At 38.2% G+C, this 20921-nt stretch overlaps 2 protein-coding genes across 4 annotated transcripts; both read right to left on the bottom strand.

The window, feature by feature from the left end:
- Window positions 1-2578: 2578 nt before the first annotated feature.
- LOC116171937 (UDP-N-acetylhexosamine pyrophosphorylase-like protein 1) lies at window positions 2579-4779 on the bottom strand. Its single transcript, XM_031488990.1, has one exon. It carries the CDS (start codon window positions 4254-4256, stop codon window positions 2805-2807), a length of 1452 nt encoding a protein of 483 aa, XP_031344850.1. The 5' UTR covers window positions 4257-4779; the 3' UTR covers window positions 2579-2804.
- A 6539-nt stretch (window positions 4780-11318) lies between these two features.
- Window positions 11319-14936, bottom strand: LOC116171951 (ras-related protein Rab6). Of its 3 annotated transcripts, none has more exons than XM_031489010.1 (6): window positions 14746-14936; window positions 14442-14500; window positions 14228-14387; window positions 13976-14181; window positions 13284-13350; window positions 11319-11692 (listed from the first exon to the last, which is right to left on the bottom strand). In XM_031489010.1, exons 1-6 carry the CDS (start codon window positions 14813-14815, stop codon window positions 11622-11624), a joined length of 633 nt encoding a protein of 210 aa, XP_031344870.1. In that variant the 5' UTR covers window positions 14816-14936; the 3' UTR covers window positions 11319-11621. The 3 variants fall into 3 exon arrangements, with proteins under 3 accessions (XP_031344870.1, XP_031344872.1, XP_031344871.1); XM_031489012.1 differs by having other exon boundaries at window positions 14442-14514; window positions 14746-14886; XM_031489011.1 differs by lacking the exon at window positions 11319-11692 and adding an exon at window positions 11739-13033 and having other exon boundaries at window positions 14746-14934.
- Between the last annotated feature and the right edge of the window lie 5985 nt (window positions 14937-20921).

Here is a 20921-nt window from a genome sequence, read left to right on the forward strand (position 1 = left end):
GTAGGCTTTGTCTGAAAATTGAAAGTCTTCCATTAATTCAAAACAACTTTTTTAATATATTTTTGTTATATCTGTTAAAATGATGACTAATTTTTGGAATTCGGCAAAAAATACCCTGTATATTAATTCTTTTATCTCATTTTTCGATATCTTAGTTTGAGACTAAGGAGGAGCGATTATGAGAACATGAAGACCCAACACTAAACAAAATTTGACAAACCTACATCTTATGTGCACTCAATCCGTGGACACACTGTACATGAATCATTGCGCTTGTCCACTACAACCGCGTTACAAAAGAAATCTATGAAAAAACTAGGATGTTAACAACAAGCAAAGGGCACCCAAGACGTATATACTAATAATATCGTGGGCATCGAACAATGAAGTTTTAAAATTGGTTCACGAATAATGAGTTCGTAGTTAATATACACGTTATCACCAAAATCCATTAGATTGTTGGTCATCTAGGTTTTGGCTAGGGCCGCTTTTCCAATGATATCGACAAATAAATAACGATTTTGACATATTTTTGGATATCAACATGATGGACGTTTGACACTGCGACTTCTATGGACCCTACCTCGTAATTGAGTTTTTGGTTCAAATTTTTTTTTAATGTTCTGGAATTGTTTAGATGAAATTTACCACAATTTCAGATCATTAGAAGTCTAAGCAAAAATAAATTTAAATCTTTGTGATTTTTCGAATCTTTATGAATTTTTGAAAGAGCAAAAACGCCATCCCAAATATCGCACAACATTCTCAAAGGAATTTAAGGATACGATTTACTGTTTCCGAAGCGTTCCAAAAAAAGAAAACAATAAAAATATTAGAAAGGAAATATGATTGCAACCGAGATTGCAAAGGTCATTTGAAATGCATAGAGGAAAAGGTGCATGCAAGATATTTACTTTCATTTGTCTTTGAACTACGCTTGAGTGCGCGGGTATTCCAATTGCTTGACGGTTGAGTTACTCACCCAATTTACATTCTTATGTAATTTTTTCGGCACTAGCATAATTTCACTTAAGGTTGACCTCATATATCCATATTGGAACGTGGACGAAAAAATTGTCTACGCTACCTACTGCTTAAAAATACAATAATTAATATCAAACAGCTTCCGCCTTTCGAACTGTGAATATTTATGACTAGATATTTCTCATTCAATGATCTGTTAAATAAATTCTATAGCATTATGTTGTGTGTGAACGTGTTCTGACCCCTTGGAGGTGTCCATCAAGTTTTCGAAAAACATAATTTTCAAAATGCCAATAAACACACGCCCATTGATGATTTCGTTATAAATTGCGTAGTATTTTGAAAGCACTTAAGCTGGGAGTTATTACTTATTATTTGCAATACACTTAGAATATGATACGCTATAATTCGTTAGTAAACACATATTTTTAAAAAAATCAATAAACCTATTATTTATACCTCTTGTGTGCGGACCCAAGATGTTTCCTGCTTTTTTGCCATAAAAAATTACATGTTCCTCCAAATTTCAGACCCCTGCGACTTTTTTTCGCGAAAATAAAAATAGAATACAAAAAAAAAACAGTTTTTTACAAGGTTTTTCTCGGAAAATTTGAGGTTATTTTATTAACCTACCTCCCTGCCGGCTGCGAGTGGTAAAAATCGATTTAGGGCCGCTTTTGGAATTGTCTGGCCCTTTGTTGTTTGGTGATACTGTTCCATCATATTATCAAGTAAAATTCTGGTCGGAACAATTACGTTGGGATCGAGAATCCATACAAGAGGATCCAAAATCTGGTAGCCCTCTTGATGCAAGAACACAGGAGACCATAAAGAGGGTGTTGAGAGAGAAGATTTAAAGCTTCAGTTAGTGCAAGGGGCGAAGCGAGGGTACAGTTTTGCAAATTTTAATTTTTAAGTACAGTAAGATTTGAGGATGGGGATGCAGTGTATAAAGCGAAAACGACAACGGTTTTCTACGATTGTGCGGAGATTCCATTGAGTATAGGGCGCTAAAATTAATGGCGATGTTTATAAAGAGACTATTGAACACTCTACAGCTGTCATTCAATGACCAGGAATCCAGCCTGTAGTTCGGTGATTTAAGTACCTTGCTGAACGCCCAAGCTGAAAAAAGATTTGCTTGTGACTATTAAAGAGCTACCAATTCTTTTTGCAAGAACGGTGGAATAAATAAGAGTGTAGAGGTACAATCACCCTTTAGGCTAGTCAGCCTTTGATTAAATCCACCCCAGAATGGACATTATATTGCATAGTTTTTGATAGAAAAATATGGCATTTGTTTCCCCAGATGGTCAGTGGAAAACTAGAGACCTGCGGAACGGTGGAAAATGCACCAAGTTTAGTTGCCTTCCGGCTTCCCCTTGAAATTTTAATCGACGAGTATTCGAGAATGAAAGTCCTTTTTGCCTCGGGCAACCGGTATTTGACCTATCCCAAATATTCGCACATTTATTCAAGGCAATCTCATCACTTGCAGAAGGGAAGGGAGGTTTACTTAGCGCTTGCCATAATAAACAAATTGAATGGACGAAAGGCCAAGGTCAAGTACATTGTGTAGGATAAACAAACTGGAAAGTATCAAACATTGCGATTTATTGCACAGTGTATAATATAAATGTATCAATATTCCGAGCAGTGCTGGTACAGACAATGACCGGCATTGATCTAATAGAGTATTTACGCTAAAATAACAAGTAGGTAATATAATTATTGCCAATAAAAAATATAATACTTCATAAATAGATAAAACAATAAGAAGGAATGGAAAAGTATGCAAGAAGTACCACGCGCGCCGCGAGTTAGGAGTGCCCGTTGGTGATGGCCTTTTCGTAATTAACGAGAACGGGTTCGCGAAAGACTTTACCTTCGACCTTCTCGTTTAGGCTTTCGCCCGCGTACGACACCAGCGGCGAAATTTCGACGATATCACCGACGACGGTTCCGCCGGCGGCCGCGATGTACTTCTTATGCAAACTAAATAAGTCCTTCCGGCTGGTTGACGGGCAGTCCCTTCCAACATCGTCTGAATTTTTCAACGCGCTAAATTCGGAGTGGCGAGGAACTTCCCACGTAACAAAATGGTCACTAAACTGAAAGACGTCGAACACAAATTTTTCGATTTTAATTCCGTTGGCCTTATCCGGCTTGACTTTGTCGCCGTTTTCGTCGACGAACGGTATTTTCTTTTTGGCAACGTGTAGTTTCAGCTTTTTCAGGTGTTTCGCGGCGATTTCGTTTAGAAAATTGGTCGAAAAGTAGTGATTACAAATACTACCGGCGCTAAATACTAAGTTTCCCTCTTCGTCGCGGAGATTGGCAGTCTCTTCCGTGATTTCGCTATACTCGACCACCTGGAAACGGCCGTCGACTTGGCATACGACGCCAACTGCTTCCGATGGGCTGGATTTTCGCACGACCTTCGCGCCACAATCCGCGTTTTTGTCAACGCAATAGCCGATGAACGCGGGATCGGCCACTTTGACCAGGATATTGTCAACGCTGTGGACGTGAAGGTGCCGAATTCCCCGTCGTTGCAGATCGTTCAGGATGCCCTTGTCGCGGAGTGCACGGTAGATGCCTCCGTTGCCGTCTGGAGCCAAGGCCACTTTATTCTTGTTCTCGAGGAAGATGCGCCCGCTGAGATCGAAACAGGGTAAAAGCCCTTGATCAAATTGGACCACGTTTTCCGGCCGTAGTCCGAAGTAGTTGTGACTTTTGAGGAAGTGTTCAGTGGCTTCTTCAGTGGGACCGCTGGTCATAATGTACCAAGTGATATTACCGTGTTTCCCCGTGTATTCGCTCGCCAAATCTTCCACTCGCCTAATCCTTTCGGCTTGGATTTGAAAGAGGGTTTTTCCAGACGGCAATCCAACAGAGTACATTCCTTTGGGATAGGTAACGCCGAGCCTTGTCCCTTGACCGCCTGCCAATAGGAGTACTCCGACGTGCCCTTTGGAAATTTCCTCGTATCCAATATTTCGGTACCTTTCCAATGTTTCTGGATGTGAGTTTTCTTCCGATTCGAATTGTGACGGTGGTATGGGCTTCATGCGGTTGTCTATTTTGGCGGAATCTTCCTCTAGGCTGGCCATCGCGTTTTGGAACAGATGATTGACTTCCTCAAAGTCGATTGTTTCCAGTTGGATCGCGAAGTCATTTCGCTGTTCGTTTGTTAATTCCTCCCAGAACTGAAGTAAATGGATCTGATTCGTGTGATCCAGTCGCGTTTTGAACTTATTGTAAGTGCTCATGATTTTTAGCAAACACTACGAACAAATGTAAACAAAATATCGACACGACAGCTTCGCGAACGTACTGTATGTGTGTGCAGCACCAACTTTCAATAGCCACGTTTCGCATTCGCTTGTTGCGCCTACCACAATCCGTCTATCCATTCCCCCGTGTGATCACTACGAATATAATCTTTCCTTTCTCGTTATCTACATAACGGTATCTTTGTTACTAATTTAAACCTTGTTACTTAATATCAATATTCTGACTAAATGAACATCTGGAAGCCGCCACTTTATCGCCACGAAAACAACCTCCATTCTTCAACAATAATCGGCAACTAATCAAGCACTTTCTAATATAACAAAACGCGCTATCAAAATTGCTGATATGAAACGATATAAAAACCCGTACAGTTTCTAGGTTATAATTCATTTTCTACTGAAGGGAAAACATTAGCATCCTACCAACTTGAAAAACGGAAGCGCTAGCGCTATGGCCAACTCAAAAAAGGGATTGTTATTACAAGTGAAAGTTTAAAATTAGAAAATTCCACGAGTAAAGGTCTACAACTGGCTTTTAAGCTATGCAGATAAACTTGTTTCATATTTTATGCATTTACCTTTTACCGTGTTAGCCTTGAATACAAATTGAATTGATTGTAATAATTTGTAAACTGTTATGGGGTTCCTCCACATTAAACGATTTACAATAGGGGAAAGTAGTTTTAATTTCAATGTCATTTACCTAATTACGCCCTAGAGCAATGATCCGTGTAAAAATAATTTTTGTGAATCGGAAAATGCAACCAGTGGCGGAGACAAAGGCATATTGTAAGGGGCTACGCTTTCGACTATATAATTATACCTTTGTTCCAAGAGCGGAAAACAAGGGACTTCAAGATCCTTATTCATTTCAGCCTAGTTGGGTATCGTAAATACAAGACTTGTTTCTTGCATGCGTGTTCTCCGCTATTACATATGGCTCATTTTATGCTTAAAAGCAGTGGCGGGTTTAAATTTTTTGCGCCCCTAGGCACACCGAAAGATATGCGCCCCAAAATAATCTTTAAATTGCAATAAGTTTTAAAATAAAAATCAAATTATAACATGAAATTTTTAAAACTAATATGAAAAAAAACTATCCACCAATTCCAATTTATTTCATAATTTTAATTAAACATTTTTGTCATTTATAACTTGTGTTTTAAAATTTAAAATGTTAACTAAAATAAATATAGTGCAAAAAAGGCCGCCCCCTAAAGCTGCCGCCTCCTAGGCACGTGCCTAAACAAACGCTTCGTTATCAATGTTAGAGTGTTATAATTTCACGATTTTTCTTTATATGGAAAACTGCAAAATTGATTTTTTTTCTCGATAACGGTCGCCGATGCAAAAAATTACAAGAGACCAAAAAGTTTCTAAACAAGCCAGAACATTGATTTTGTAACTTACAATCTACCATGGGCGCACCGAAAAATAGTTCAGGGGTAGAAAGTGGAACATGACTCCTGAAAAAACATCACCCTGTAGTTTCTTAATACCATTGATATGACCATTGACCAATGATGTAAGTCCTGTACAGTGTAACTAAGATTCCAAATCACGTAATCACTTGACCACTCGAGGGTGCGTGATCTGACCTTATTGGATCTTTTATTTTTAGTGTAGAATCTTAACAACCTTCACCCAACTGAATTAATAAAGAAATTAACCCTTTGAATATAAAATACCGCAACGAATTCAACAAAATCAGCTACGTAATTTTTATTGTTTTATTTATTGCATTTATTCTATTTTTTAGACTCAGGATGTGTTATGTACATGATCGTCTAGGTCGAAACCCCCTTGGTATTCTGCTAGAACATTTTCTGCTTCGTCTGTTATCCTGTTTTTTAACACTTTACTTAAAATGTTGTACGGTACGGTAATTGTTAGGGTCTGTTTTACCTAAGGGATGCATTTAACATTTTTCCAAAATTTTAAAATGTTCTTTGCTATTTAATTTTCCTTTTTCGTTTTTAAAACATACACTGCAAGATTGGTAGCCTTTAATTTTACCTTTGAAAGTTTGATAGAAATCTCTTGTGTTGTTCCTTTGAAAATTAATTTTTATTTGGGCCAGTTGTTCCTATTCATAGTCTTTTTTGTTTTCTAACTACTTCGGCTGCTTTTTTCGATATATTTTGAAATTATCAAAAGCCTATTGTGTATTTCTGGTTCTTCATTCTCTCCCAAGTATTTCTCCTTCCTTCTAAGGCTTCTTCACAAGTATAAAGTACCCAATGGCAATGATGACGAACGCAATAAAAAATCTGATAATTTCGTAAAACTTAAGCAAATACAGATTTTGTAATAATGCAAAATAGGGGAACCACTCGACTCGGCCGAACAATTGTCTCGCACTGGGCCAAATGTGTTAGAGTAAAAATAAAACAATTTAATAACAATGTCATTGGTTCGTTGCTAAGGGCGGAGATCAATATCGAACCACGTTTGCTACTGGATACTGTTTACTACCATTGTTTAAACAAATGTTACTATTGGAGATAATGACATATGTTTATAAACAGAGTTTGATGTTTACAATAAACAACCTTGAAACAGATCGTAAAAATATTGCTCCCAGAACTATTTTAAGAAATGTTTTTTAGGCAAGGTTCGGTGTAATCATTTAGCAATTTCAAGGAAAATCATGGCGATGGAGTACCTATGAGTAGTATTTTTATTGCTGATTATAGGATGTACTTATTCGAGATCATATGATAATGATTGATGATAGTTGCTAGGTACCACAGTATATAGATGCAATAGGAATAGCGTATGTCGACATGCGACATGATTTGTTTATAAATGGGATTGTGCCAAAAGAGATATAAAATCGGAAATAGGTGGTTTAGAAGGGCACAGAAAGTGCAGGAAGACAGATTGGGTTCTGGAACTCGTAAAGTAAAAACTCGGGGATTTATCGTTACTTAAAAGCCAGAAGTTCTGTAGAAGTTGGTGCGAGAGAATAATTATTCGAATGTGAGTAGGGACTGGGAGTAGCCAAAAGAACAGGTGACTGGGGTCTGGGGAACATATCGTACCTTTTTCAAAAGTATAACAAATCCAAAAGGCGAATAAAGAGAAAATCCTGGCAAGATTACTGCGAGATGTCTGAATTCTAAGTCTAAGACTCCAAAGGAACACGAAGGAAAATGTAATGAAAGCTAAATGGAAACTGGGAAAGCGATTGAAAAGTAAGCAGGGAGGATTGGAAATAGATAAAAATTAACTGAGCGATTAAAAAGTTCCAACCATCTCCTCGCTCTATTGCAGGAAGGGGCCGCACCCATGTCGGGATGGTGTCATAAGAGGTGTAAAGAACGCGAAAATCTAAAACCAAAACTAAAAGGTGCTCTTGTTGGAAGTAAAACTGTTTACCGTTTGGGAAAATACGAGAGAGGGCATTTCGTGGCGCATCCCCCATCTGCTCCCGCCACGTTATGATAAGTCCGGGCGTAACTCGGGAACGGGACTCATCGAAGTGTCGTATACAAGTACAATGACGCTTCCAGTGGGGGAGAGAGGAGGCTCAAGAGGCATAAGTCAAATTTTGCTCGTGAAGTCGCACAAAATTCTTCTGATACGGCTACGCGTCACCCTTAATTTTCTCAAAAAAGGGGAATATTTTTGGGAAAGAATTGCGTGGGCTCCCTAATTCACAACCGCATGAAATCGTCTCCGAATCAAATTTACTATATCGATAAATTATGTTGTAATTATTAGGCACACCTTTTTCCATTTTGTGAGTGAAAATAGAAAAAATTGAGCAATAGGTGTTTTGAAAGTTATGTAATACCAGTCTTTGTATTTAGACTGTGACAATAATAATAAATGTGAAATAGATAGGTACATTCGAAAACGCTTTTTTTTCAGCTTTCCCAGTCACACTGTTGTCATTCGCTTTATTAAAATAAGAAGTTCGTCATAAACGTTTTTCGTAAACGTATATGCAATCTATTAGGCAGCTGTGTAGCGCATTTGTCACACACACACACACACACACAAGAATTGAATTTCCGGAGCATAGAAGTGCTCAGAATTTCCAATTGTATCCCAATTCTAATTCAGAAGCCCGGAATTCCTCGATTTCGAAATAGAAGCAGGCACAAAAATGTGTCAACCTTATTAGCGCATTTTTGCAAAAAAAAGGTAGCTTTTCATCTCACTTTGGCCGGCTGGCTGGCAGCAAATGAGGGCCCGTAGAAGATCGCTTGTAGAAAGACGAGTAGTATACGAGGGACGGGGTTACATTTACATGGGGGACATCTGGGCGCCATCTTCGAGCGTGGTTGACTAACATGGTGATTTTTCAGCTTTTTCTTCACATTCTACAGTTGTGGTCCGACTGTTTTCAAACTGGTGTCGCCGGAAAGATCTTGTAAACGCGCACAACTCCTGCGTGACGGAATTTTGTTTTTTTTCCTAAGGGCGGAATTAACTACCTTTTGCAAGGCGCGCCTCTTCGAACGATAGTCGACTTCCGACTGCGAATTTTTTCCCGCAGCTTAAATTGAATCGCGGTATCTCTTTCGTGTCGCAGACAGAAGCTCGAGATATGAGAACTGCCCCAAAAATTAAGTAGGTACTATTAGTCGGCAGTGGGTACCCGTACCGACAAAGGGAATGTTTTATTACTGGTAGTCAAAACAAACGCGAATTGCGGGTGCAGGGGCCGTCGGAAATGGCCCACAAAAGGAATGGGGTAGCCCCCGACAAGATCTGACTAATGGTGGAGTCCAGAATGGGTGTGACAGAGGGAATCTAGGCTTACTAGATTACATTATTGACAAAAACACAAATAAGGATATAAATAATAATTAACTTTAGCTCACTATCTTACCCAGAGGTTTGGCACTTTTTGGAACATCCTATGATTCGGAGATTTTTTGCATATTTTCTAAGAGGCGCCCATGTTTTAATTCAGAACACTGATCTACCACATAAAAATGCACTGAAGTCTCTTCCATCTCACAGGAGGACTTTGATAATTTTTTTGTAACTGGGATTGTAGTTAAAAATTATCAAAGTCCTCGTGTGAGATCGAAGGGACTTCAGCGCATTTTTGTGTGGCAGATCAGTATTCTATTAGCCACTTTTTACTCAACCATGAATAAAAGATCTTGTCGAAGGATACCACATTCTCTTTGACGGTACCCACTTCCGACGTCCCGTTCACCCGCAATTCGCGTTTGAAGATTTTTCTCCACCATCAGTTAGATCTTGTCGGAAGCTACCACATTTCCTTTTTCGGTGCATACACCCACATTTTGGTGGATCTCGCTAAAAACCTTCCACAAGATAGTACTTAATTTTTGGGGGGCACTTCTCATTGCTCGAGCTTCTATTGGCGACACGAGAAAGAGAGACAGCCATTCGAGATTTACGAAACGTTAAAACGCGTGACAGAATTCGCAACGGAAGGTAAAAGGTGCCGAAATTGACTATCTGTCGAAGACGCGCGCGCGCGCGCGCCTTGCAAAAGGTCGTTAATTTCGCCCCTAGGCCAAAAAACAAAATTCCGCCACGCAGGTGTTGTGCGCGTTTACAACATCTTTCCGACACCCAATTTGAAAAGAATCGGACCAAAACTGTAGTAGAAGATAGGAAAAGACTTGAAAAACCTTCACGTTAGTATACTACGCTCGAGGATGACGCCCAGATGACGCCAACCCCACATCATGTAGTCCTTGTCTCCAAGGTTTACAAATTACACGGCCTTGTAGATACACGATTACCCCCGTTGCCTTTGGTTTCAGACCAGCCAGCCAGTGAGATTAAAAGCTACTATTTACAAATTAAATTTGCAAAAATGCCGGCTAAAAATATGTTATACCGGTGGTGTCCAGGCGCGACCGACACCCCCGTATCGACGTCTATAGCCAACTACAACTGCAGCATAGGCATTCAATGTTAATTTCTTTATAGTCAATTACTAGCTCCCCTAATTATTTTAGAGCAAAAGTCTAAATACGTTTTTTTCAGAGAAAAAAATACTGCATCTGTTCATACTATTACTCATAATTTTCCGTTTTTCAAAACCGTAGAAATCGACAAAATAAAAAGGTTCATTTTACAATAAATCAAATATGCCTTGGAATTACCTAAAAAAACAGCGATCACGTTTCATTATTTGCCTTTGACGTATATTAAATTTATACTTGTTTATAAATTAGTTAAAGAACGGCAAGTGCAATAACGTTCAAAATGTCCGTCAAACCCATCAGGAAAAGGACAATACATTCAACGTTTTGGCTGCAGTAGCGGAAAATCCGAATATAAGTTTAAGAACAATTCTTCTTGAAATCAGTTTTTTTTCTTCGATTATGTATAGGTACTCTGGTTCCGGAAAATGATAAACAAATAGTATCTGATGCAGCATTACATTCTCTAAAAAAACATTACCCCGGCATAGATGCTTTTTCTTGCGTCGGTTATATGAAACAGAATTAAATATGAAAATCGTTCGACGTCAAACAACGATAACAGATGTTGCGCTTCTAGTTTGTTGAAAGATTCCAAATGATTTACAAAAATGTAATTTTTTATTTTGTCGATTTCTACGGTTTTGAAAAACGGAAAATTATAAGTAATCGTATGAACAGATGCAGTATTTTTTTCTCTAAAAAAAAAACGTATTTAGACTTTTCCTCTAAAATAATTTGGGGAGCTAGTAATTGACTATAAAGAAATTGCCATTGAAATCCCTATGCTGTGTTGCGCTAGGCACCACCCTGTATAGACATTAAACCATAGAAGATTAATTCAATGTCAAGTTTGCCCCAACTTTTTTTTAAACAATTTAATTTTTATTGTTTCAATTATTTAAAAAACAAAAAGAAAGTCAATCCAGAGCGGCCCAAAAGGAGACCGAGCACCGGTAGCTAACAGATGGAGTGCAGTTATAAACAATATAATTAAACGAGTCACTATACCTGCTGGGAAATGCTACTCCTTTTCACATTCAAATCTTATCAAAGGAACAGGTTCATCGTCAAATATAATATGCATGTTTGGTGAATGACAATAACTATTACACTCAAGGTGATAAATTTTATTTTCGTGCTACAGTTTTTTTCATTATATTACAAATTAGTAAGTATAAGGACACTGAGCATGCATCATTGCTTTATAGCTTACAATTTTATAAAACAAAGTAACGTTTAACATAAAGTGTATAGGCTTTTGGTTTAGAGACTCAAATATTATCTAAAAATGCAATTAAACCACATGTAAACTGCGAATGCAACTTAAGACACTCAAGAGCTTTTAAACATCAACACAGGCAGAGGCTACATCAGACAATTTAACTGAAGATTAAAACAACTAGTATTTGTTAGTTCAGCACATACAGCCACCTTCTGAATCTTGCTGATGGTTCTGAAGCTGCGGTTGCGTTTGTAAGTCAACAGCTAAATTACAGTCAAGAAAATATACGAGTTATGTATAAATTGAAAATTCATTTACACCAAAAGTTTAATCTCAAAAATAGATACCGCAAATTCCTTTTGCTCCAGTGTTAAAAAAATTAAGGCAAATTTATTGCATGAGTAAAATTTAACATTGCCAACACGTCGTTGAGCCTCAATAATAAATTACAACCCTCCTCACGTTCACACACGTACACACAATTTAAATCGTACAAAAAATTAATAAATAGAAATTATAAATATTATAATTAGTTCAATTATACAATATTCATTATTATGTACAATACACTGCAGTATCGTATTAAAATATTAATTAATATTAACAAAGTTGTTCCCATACTTTTTAAAGCTAATTATTCCGAATGCTAGAAATAAATAAAATTAACGTCGAAAAAGTCACAAAATATTGCACGTCTGACTTCAGCGTAAACCAGAAATTTTTCCCTTCACCCATACTGAACTAAATCGAAATTAGTATGGTCGTATTTTAAATTAATACTTAACGTAAAAGTAAGATGTTGATTTGATTTCAATAAGATCTACTATATACAATTAACAGTACCATCTCGTTACCGGTTCAACCAAGAATTAAATCTTAGACAACCTATATATCGATAATCACAACTAACTAGCAAAACCATTTCTATCACAATAATTCTCGACTATTGCTCCATTGTGGTATCAAGTGCAATTAAATCAACAATCCTTCGTGCTGCTGATACTAAACAGTATAATCAACCGAACCGAGGGAGAAAGAATATTTGAACGACTATTTGCAAGAACTTAATCACACATTCAGTCGTTGAAAATGGAAGCAAAATTTCCCTATCATAGACTAATAAAGCTATTGTGAGTTTTAACATGCAACAAATCGACATATACATTCAATGAGCATACAGAAAACAATTGACTTATATGGCGTTTCTGATATGTTACACATACGTAAATTAAGTGTAAGATTTCTCCCAAACACGGTGATGAGTATCATTACAATGAAATGCGATTAGCGCTGCCATTCACAGATTGAAGAAATTCTACACAAGCAAGTATAAAAATTGAAGCAAATCAACAGTAATCATCGAAATTAGCTAGCACTATGATTTAAATTATTATATATTAATTCAATACATTCAAAGGGATGGTATAAAAAATTAAATCATTATTTATATTTACAATAGAAAGAAATGTTATAAAAATAAAAAAGCTTTCTTATACAAAACTGCAGCTAAATCATCCAACTTTCACTATTTGTGAGTTAGCATGCACAGCCTCCATCTGGATCTTTAACTTCATTTGGTGTATCTTTTAAGACAACTTCTTGCACTAAACACAAATATTAAGGAAAATAACAAAACAAAGCTGTCAAAACCTATAGCAGATATAAGCGTGCACCGTTCAAACTTGTCGCTTATATCTGATACAATCAATACTCATTCGATTTTGATATTTCAAATGGTAATGAATATTGAGTGCGGATTTATCAAAAGAAATCAAACAGGGTCAACTATTTACGAACGTCAATTTGCAATTGTCATGCACATGCAATTTTAGAAGAAATAAAGAAAAAGGATACTGTCTTCTGGTGGTTTATTTTCCGTAGAGTCCATACCGGGCAAGGCAGCAGCGACACGTCTAAACAGCTGAAAAACAAGGTGCAATTAGAGACGTTTCAAAACTGAAATTTGATCCTCTTGCTCGCACACTATTTCTAAAGTACAAGTGTTATCAATTTTCTATTATAGGAAACAGGAATATTTGTAGAAGTTTTATGGTACAGAGCAAACTCCCAATTTGTCTATATACCTTGCAGCATTACAAATCTTTTTGAAAACTGTGTACATGCTTACAAACATCGAAAAAGATTTTAAGAATCTCAAAACATTCCTAGGGTCTCAGAAAGCTTAGAAATTTATTTCCCAGAAACCGTTTTTGGGCATAGTCTACATCTCGTCCAGACCATCCATTTTCCTTTTGAGTATACACTATGTTAACACTACATTCTCGGGATTTGACGTCACTAATGGATCCCTTGTCCAGACCTTTAACTTTCCCTTTGGGAGAAAACGCAATTTTCAATTATTACCCATTAATTATCTATATGGTGTAGAAATTGTTGTTTTATTTTAAGCCTCGGATATAATTTAGAAAAATGCTCGATAATTAAGAACCTGCTAAAATTTCACCATAGATAACAGAAATAGTCGTGGCATTATTTACTTAAGCATGTGTAATAACGAGATAAGAAATTTAAGTCGTGATAATTACCTGTTTTACGTTATATCCAGCTTTCGCACTAGTTTCAATAAACATCACATTAAGTTCTTTGGCCTTCCTTTCACCTTCCTCCGTACTAACTTGTCGCTTCTCCGATAAATCTGTTTTATTACCGACGAGCATAATTATAACATCGCTACCTCTTTCGGTTCGAACGTCGTCTATCCACTTCGATGTTTGGTGAAAGGAGTTCGCATCTAACATGCGCAATTAACGGCATATAAGAAATCGAAATAAACTTACTAGTAATATCGTAGACGACTACCGCAACCGTTGAGTCACGAATATACGACGGTATTAAAGATCGAAACCTTTCCTGACCGGCCGTATCCCATAGTTGAAGACGTACCGTTCTATCCTCTAAATACATTGTTTTCGATAAAAAATCAATTCCTATAGTAGCCTGAAAGAGCAAAAATGTCAGTCAATAACAGATAAGGGGGATGTATTTCGATACCTGATACGTATTATCAAAACTGTCATACATAAATCTTGTTATTAGAGATGTTTTACCCACTGTAACAAAGGCACTGGTAAATAAGTTATGCAACAACCCTTTGTATTAAGGGTTAAAACCTAACCTAATAAATCATAAAATGTACGAAATTGCCTTAGCAATTAACAACAGTATGAAGAGTTATTAATTAGGCAAGCCGCCCCTCGTCTTTTCAAATTAATTGAAAAATGAAAAAAGAAAAATAAGCAATAATACGTGTCATTTTATTGATTTGGACTACGCCTGGTATTAAACAACAACTCACCACTTTGTTCTCCTAAAAAAACTAACTTAAACTTTCGAAGGGGATTACCAAAATCACCAGAAGTTGACATATTGAAAGTTAATTCTTTAATAAAATACTTGAAACACTAATTCCACAATAAAATATCACAAGAAATCACCCTCCGAAGCAAAAGTGACAGTGGAAACGCCACGCAACGATGACGTTTCTAATGCGCAGGCTCCAGCCACGCTGATTAAAATTAGATTAATTGCTCAGTGGCGGACCAAGTGTAGGGCATAAATTTATCTCGTTTCAAAGGTCGGTCAATATCCAGTGTCTCCAAATTGTCTGATCATCTATGTCCAAAAACGGGTGGACTGTCAGCCAGGGACAGATAATCCATAAGGAAAATGTTGGAAGACTACTCTCCTTTAATTTTAGGTCCACTCCCTCATCACATTACCGGATGCATCTCTATGGAACCGGTGCCGTGACTTGTTATATTCCTCATCATGACACAGTGCATGCTGACCAATGCCCTTACCAAGAGCCAATTAGTGGACCATTGTATGGTCAAATGCGATGCTCACTACTATGGAACCAGCACTGATTCCAAAAAAAGAGATTATAGGGTGCTGTTGCGTATTATGGAATATATTTACAATATATACAAAATGGTAGCTGAACTGCACGTGGCGAGCGCTGTCGTTGGAGTGAGCGCGGATGCGGTTCTTCTGATGGGTGGTGGAACGTGGCGCAAGGTCGAGCGGCCGAGTTGGTTGTTTCTTGAAGCGGCGTCGAAGCAGAAATTGTTTTTCAGGGTTCGGGACTCTGCTTTTAAACGTTTGCGACCAGGGACGCTACGCTCTCATCGGTTGGCAGTTTTAACCAATGAGGGTGCAGCACGTTCTAATTTGCTGCCAGATGTGCAAGCGACGCGTCGCCACAGTCGCCATTAGTACGTTCTACACATAACCAATAAATGTAAAGATCCAGGCTCCACTGGCAGAACAGTAGGCACCATAGCGACATGGGGTGTGTCAGAAGTGAAATTTTATTCACAGGTCCATTAGATTCGATATTAAATCAGAAATAACTAGCTGAAAAGAGTACAGAAATCCCCAGGAAAACCGACTGGACCCTCCTGTAAGAAAAACTTGGGGATTGTCTACCTCCCGAGGAGATTGAAAGTTCGGAAATGAACGAGTAGAGTCTTTCGAAGCCGCCATAGTGACATAAGCGACTCGTTCGAATACGGGTGGAGACTATAGAAGGATGGCAAAAATAACAATGGGTGGGACATATATTGTAGTTTACAATAAAACCACGAGGGGCGCAAAGATGGCATTGAAATGGCACGCGAAGCAGCAAGACTTCAAAGGGCCCTTTCATAGGAAACCCTTGGAAAAGTGATGGGAGTCACACGGGATCCAATAGACATAGGGACAACTCAAACTTGCTTTTTCCCATATACAGCTCTAGCGTGGTTGGAATTCCATGGGAGTAACGGTGTGTTTTTGTTTGCGGAACGTCTATCTCTATGGAGAACAAAGTCAAGCGCCTTTGAAGGAACGTCAAAATGGTTGAAACTACTGTACCGTAGTAACAGATAGCCAGGCGGCGTTAAAAGTTCTAGGCAAGAAATAAACTGGTTTAGTATTGAGGTACATTCGAAAACTGAGCCAGCGTTACGGATAATGACTATAGGCGTAGAAGGTCGACAGATGCTTTTTAATAGGATAATTGCACATGTAACAGAATGACTATAAAATGATAAAGACCTGTTAAAGTTTACTATGAATGACAACTTTTGACGGATCACTTGGAATGAAAAGACACCTCTATGGACCTCGCTTAGCAGAGGGTGCCCGGAGAAAAAACTCCTCTGTCACTTCTAAAGCAGGTCAATGCACAGGTTACTTGGAGATGCACCCCGAATGCGATGGATGCTGCTCCTAAGAGGATTCTACATTTCTTCAAAACTAAGAGAATACAAGGCGCGAACCTTGAAACCTTCTGAGAATAATAATGCACCTCCGGTTAAGTGACATGTGGCCCTCCGAAATTTGAGCGACCTGCGTACGTCTCTGCCTAGATTGGTAAAACTGTAGAAATTGCGTAAAACGAAATTCCCCCACATTCAGTTGTCAGTCACCAAGTTTCCATATCGTCTGCTCAACACGCTTATTATCTATCATAAATAACACACGGCCCACTTTTACATCTTGAAAGTGCTTTTACAGAACTTATTTCTACAATTTCAAGCAGGTACGGCTTTTTCCAAGAATTATTGCTAAAGTAAGACGAATTCGATCGGAGAGCAAATATTTTTCTAATATAATACTTGTTGGTTGTTCTTACAAATCCCATGGTTCTTGTTTACCTACAAGATTAGACTTTAATTTATTTAAAACATTATAAATTAGATTAATATTTGATCTTGTTCTAAATTACGGTATCGTTTTAGATGTTAATTTTCTTGATTACATTGGGTTCGTAGTTGGTTTATTGCAAGGAATTGTATTTATATTCTTAAAAGCCTTGAATGTTGTGTAAACTTTAAACATTAATCTAATTGAACTAATACAAGTAAGGGCTTTATATTTGTAGAGTTAACAAAAGCCACTTAATATCCTGGATGTTAGTGGTTACTGAGTGCGTAGTCACATTAGTTGATATTAAAAGTCTTAATATGGTTAATGCATGTATCGTTAAATAACTGGTCGGAATCTGCTCTGCAAAAGGGTGAGTCTTTTTCCTGTCGTTTATTTAAACTATTGATTTGTGTGATAACTAAAATTCCTCTTGTTTTAATGGTTTTTATAAATGTGGATACTTTGAACTGTATTCAGATAAGTCTTGTTTTCTTTCGAGTGTTATCTGCTATTGGAGATGCATTACCAGATGTGTCTGAAAGGATTTTAATGATTCTAATAAATTGGCAATCTGACAGAGCATAAATCTTTGGTACCTACTTTGGTTTCAATGAGTGGAACAAATGCAAAAAGGAGTATTGTACGTAAAATTATAATTAGGGAAACTTTCCCATAAGTTCACATGTTGGTGAGAACCGACTGAGAGAGCTAATTGTATCAAATACATATTTAGTTTCAACTTTTCTGCAATACAATTTAGAATGTGCGCTGCACCTTTACCAAAAGCACAAAAGGTGTGTGGCATTTTAAGTGGGAAGTTTGCAGTAATTAAAAACTAGAAACTTTGCTGTAAAATCTGTTTCAATTGTGTTGTTCATTTTCGTTATTTATTTTAACATCTGGTCTTTCGAGGTTTTTAAAAATGTGGTCTTCGACGTTCAGCACTCCTTTATTTTAATCTCTCATTTGTCTGTGTAGTATGATTGTGATTTAGAAGGTATGCTTTGCCGTTATTGCCTACCTGGTGTAGTGCAATAAATTCTGTATTGCGATTTAAAGAGTCATGGAAGTTTTGCATATGTGTAGCAGATTTGATGGGCAAGGGGTGTTGTAATCAATGTCACTGGATGTTAATGGGACTGCTTCTCAGTCCAGCGGTATAACCGATCATTTAAATGTTTGTGGTCCTTCAAGCCGGATAATCAAATACAAAGTAAAAACATGCATCTTCCTTAAACCACCAACATTAGCTTGAAATATACGTTTCCCAGTAGAAATATGGTTAAAAGTAATGGTCAGCTCTACAGATCTAACATAAGGTTCCACTCGAGACTGCATTAGTAATCTACACGCTACTACCTTCAATTAAAAAAAAAAAACCAAGTGTGGCCCACTAATGCATATTTTCCTAAGCAATTTTTTTAAATTTCTTCGTAAAATGCACATGGTCATCGAAACTGCAGAAAATTCACAAAGGGTAGCAACGACCTCTAACGGACGAATAGAGAAATTTGGCAATGCGCAATGGCTGAATAAATTTTATCTCCCAATTTTTCATCGTATAACTTAAACTCACTCACTTAGACTGTTGTCAGGGGCGGAGGGGGGGGGGTCAGTTGGGACCAAAAGCATTCTTTTTTTATAAACCACAAAAACAAAAATGATACGTTAACATTCGTTAACAATACTGAGACAGAAACTAAATCCCATCTCTTCATTAACCCCCTAAAACGATCGCAAAACTATCTTCTCCAACCCCTAATTTCGTCGTTTTAATTTGGTCGTCGCACCAAAGCAGAACAGCTGGCGACAGTGCGACAAATGATTGCTGCAGTTCAGCTATTGTTTGTGAAAAATTACGCTCCAAGGTCACACCTCGACGCCCATTCGTAAATAGCAGGGCCGTTATCTCTTCGGACCACTGCGCAACATTTTTGTACAACTTTGATTTTCAACAAAATTTGAAAAGACTATCTTAAACCTCCAATTCCGCTAAATTAGGATACGCAAGTCGCAGTTTTATGAAAAAACTATTCATGCAAAGAATTGAACCCGAGCCGCCCGGTTGCAAGCCGGCAATCCTTGCTACTAGACCATTATGGCACACATTCAATCGTGATTAAACTGGGTTCACGCGTCTGCCGTTTACAAATATGCTCCCGGCCGGCCAGAGAGCGTGTTAAGTTCACTTTGTTCCAGGAAAGTAATTCTAAAAAATCTCTAAACTCATTTTGTGGGGCATCATTCTGACGTTCCCGTATGGCACACATCTCATGGTACTTGCAGAAAGTTTCAGGACGCTGTTGCAGGAACATTCTGCTTGGGGAGGCGTCGTTAGAATGGATTATCTGTTGGTAGCGGGGTTGAGAGATGCTTAATAAATAATGCACTGTTTAAGGGTAAACTATTTCCATTCGGCGACTTTATTCGAGCGAAATGTACAATGAAACTATAGACTAATATTTACATCACTACCAACTAACATAACAAGAACAAGAGTCTTTAACTTCAGTTATGGTGAGTACTGCTCACATATACACAAAAATGACCTGCACCGGTAAAACAATGAACTCGCCACTACGTCCGTAGCGTATCTCGAGTAGCTAGGTAATTGTGGTTGGCTACCTCCCTCACTTGCACCAACGTCCATACTCGTATGGAGCAAAGGTGAAGCTTGGAGACGAAACCTGAGTGAGTTCCTTGCTCACTTAAGGGTAAAGGTCAACGCGTTTCACTCCTCCGACACCCCGAGGGATACCGAAGGCGGGTTGGTCAGGGTTTCCTGACCTTCTTCAGCCAGAGAACGGGAATGTAAGGATGGGTAAAGTTAAGGATGGGAACGAAAGGAACGGTGTTAGGGTGCTGAGAGGGAAGAGTAACTGCTCCAGCATTCGCCTCGCAGATTTCAACATGCTACGTACGTCTGTGGCCAAACCCTCTGACAAAACCCCAGACAGAGCCCAGTCGACAGCGGGATTCGAACCCACAAGGCCACAACCTCCCGAATAGCAGTCGGCAACGCAACCACTGCGCCACCGGCTTCGATTTGCCCGTATGACTTAAATGGACGTTGCTCCTGTATTAGGTGTGAGTATGCTCTTTGGTGCCCTCTACTTGTTGGGGTAGGTTAGTATCGTTTTCGCGCCCTTAGTACGCACGTATTCCGTGCATTATAATTTCCCCCTTGTGGAGAACGTCCTGGTCCCTGTTCATGTTAGGATTTGTGTGTGCCTCCCTCGGGCGGCCTCGTTTCCTTATGGGTCGGATGGGCCATTACCACAGTAACGGTGGTAATGGGATGGGCTCGATGTTGTGCTGTAGTATGATATTCTCCTAGCACCGTCCCTGGCGCATCCTTGTCCTCGACTTCCTTGTCGCCCGTGTTTGGAATCATCTCATGTTTCCATTTTTTACTCTAGCAAAACTCTCAGTTGGAAAAAAACGAACTCACATTTTTTTGTTTTCATCCCCCGATAATAAATTTCGTCCAAAATGGAATTTTTGTGGGCCGGGGTGAGAATGAATGGGTACGTATTTTTGAATTTTTGAAATGTTTATATTTTTCAATTTTTTTCGAAAGGTGAGTGTTGTTGCGTATGCGTTTGGAATCATCTCGTGTTTCCATTTTTTCTCTTGACCAAGACTTTCACTTGGATTTTTTCTTAAACAAAAACTGATAAAACGGATTTTTCGATTAGACTTCTCAATCAAAAGTTATAGACTAGAAACCAATTTCGAAAGAAAATTCAAAGGGCTGTAACTTTTGAACTACTAGCCCAATCTTGGAACTGTTTGAAATTGTGGAATCTACAGGCCCCATTCTATAAGAAAATTTTTTTT

This window comes from Photinus pyralis, unplaced genomic scaffold (assembly GCF_008802855.1).
Source record: "Photinus pyralis isolate 1611_PpyrPB1 unplaced genomic scaffold, Ppyr1.3 Ppyr1.4_LG5, whole genome shotgun sequence".
Lineage (NCBI taxonomy): Eukaryota > Metazoa > Arthropoda > Insecta > Coleoptera > Lampyridae > Photinus > Photinus pyralis.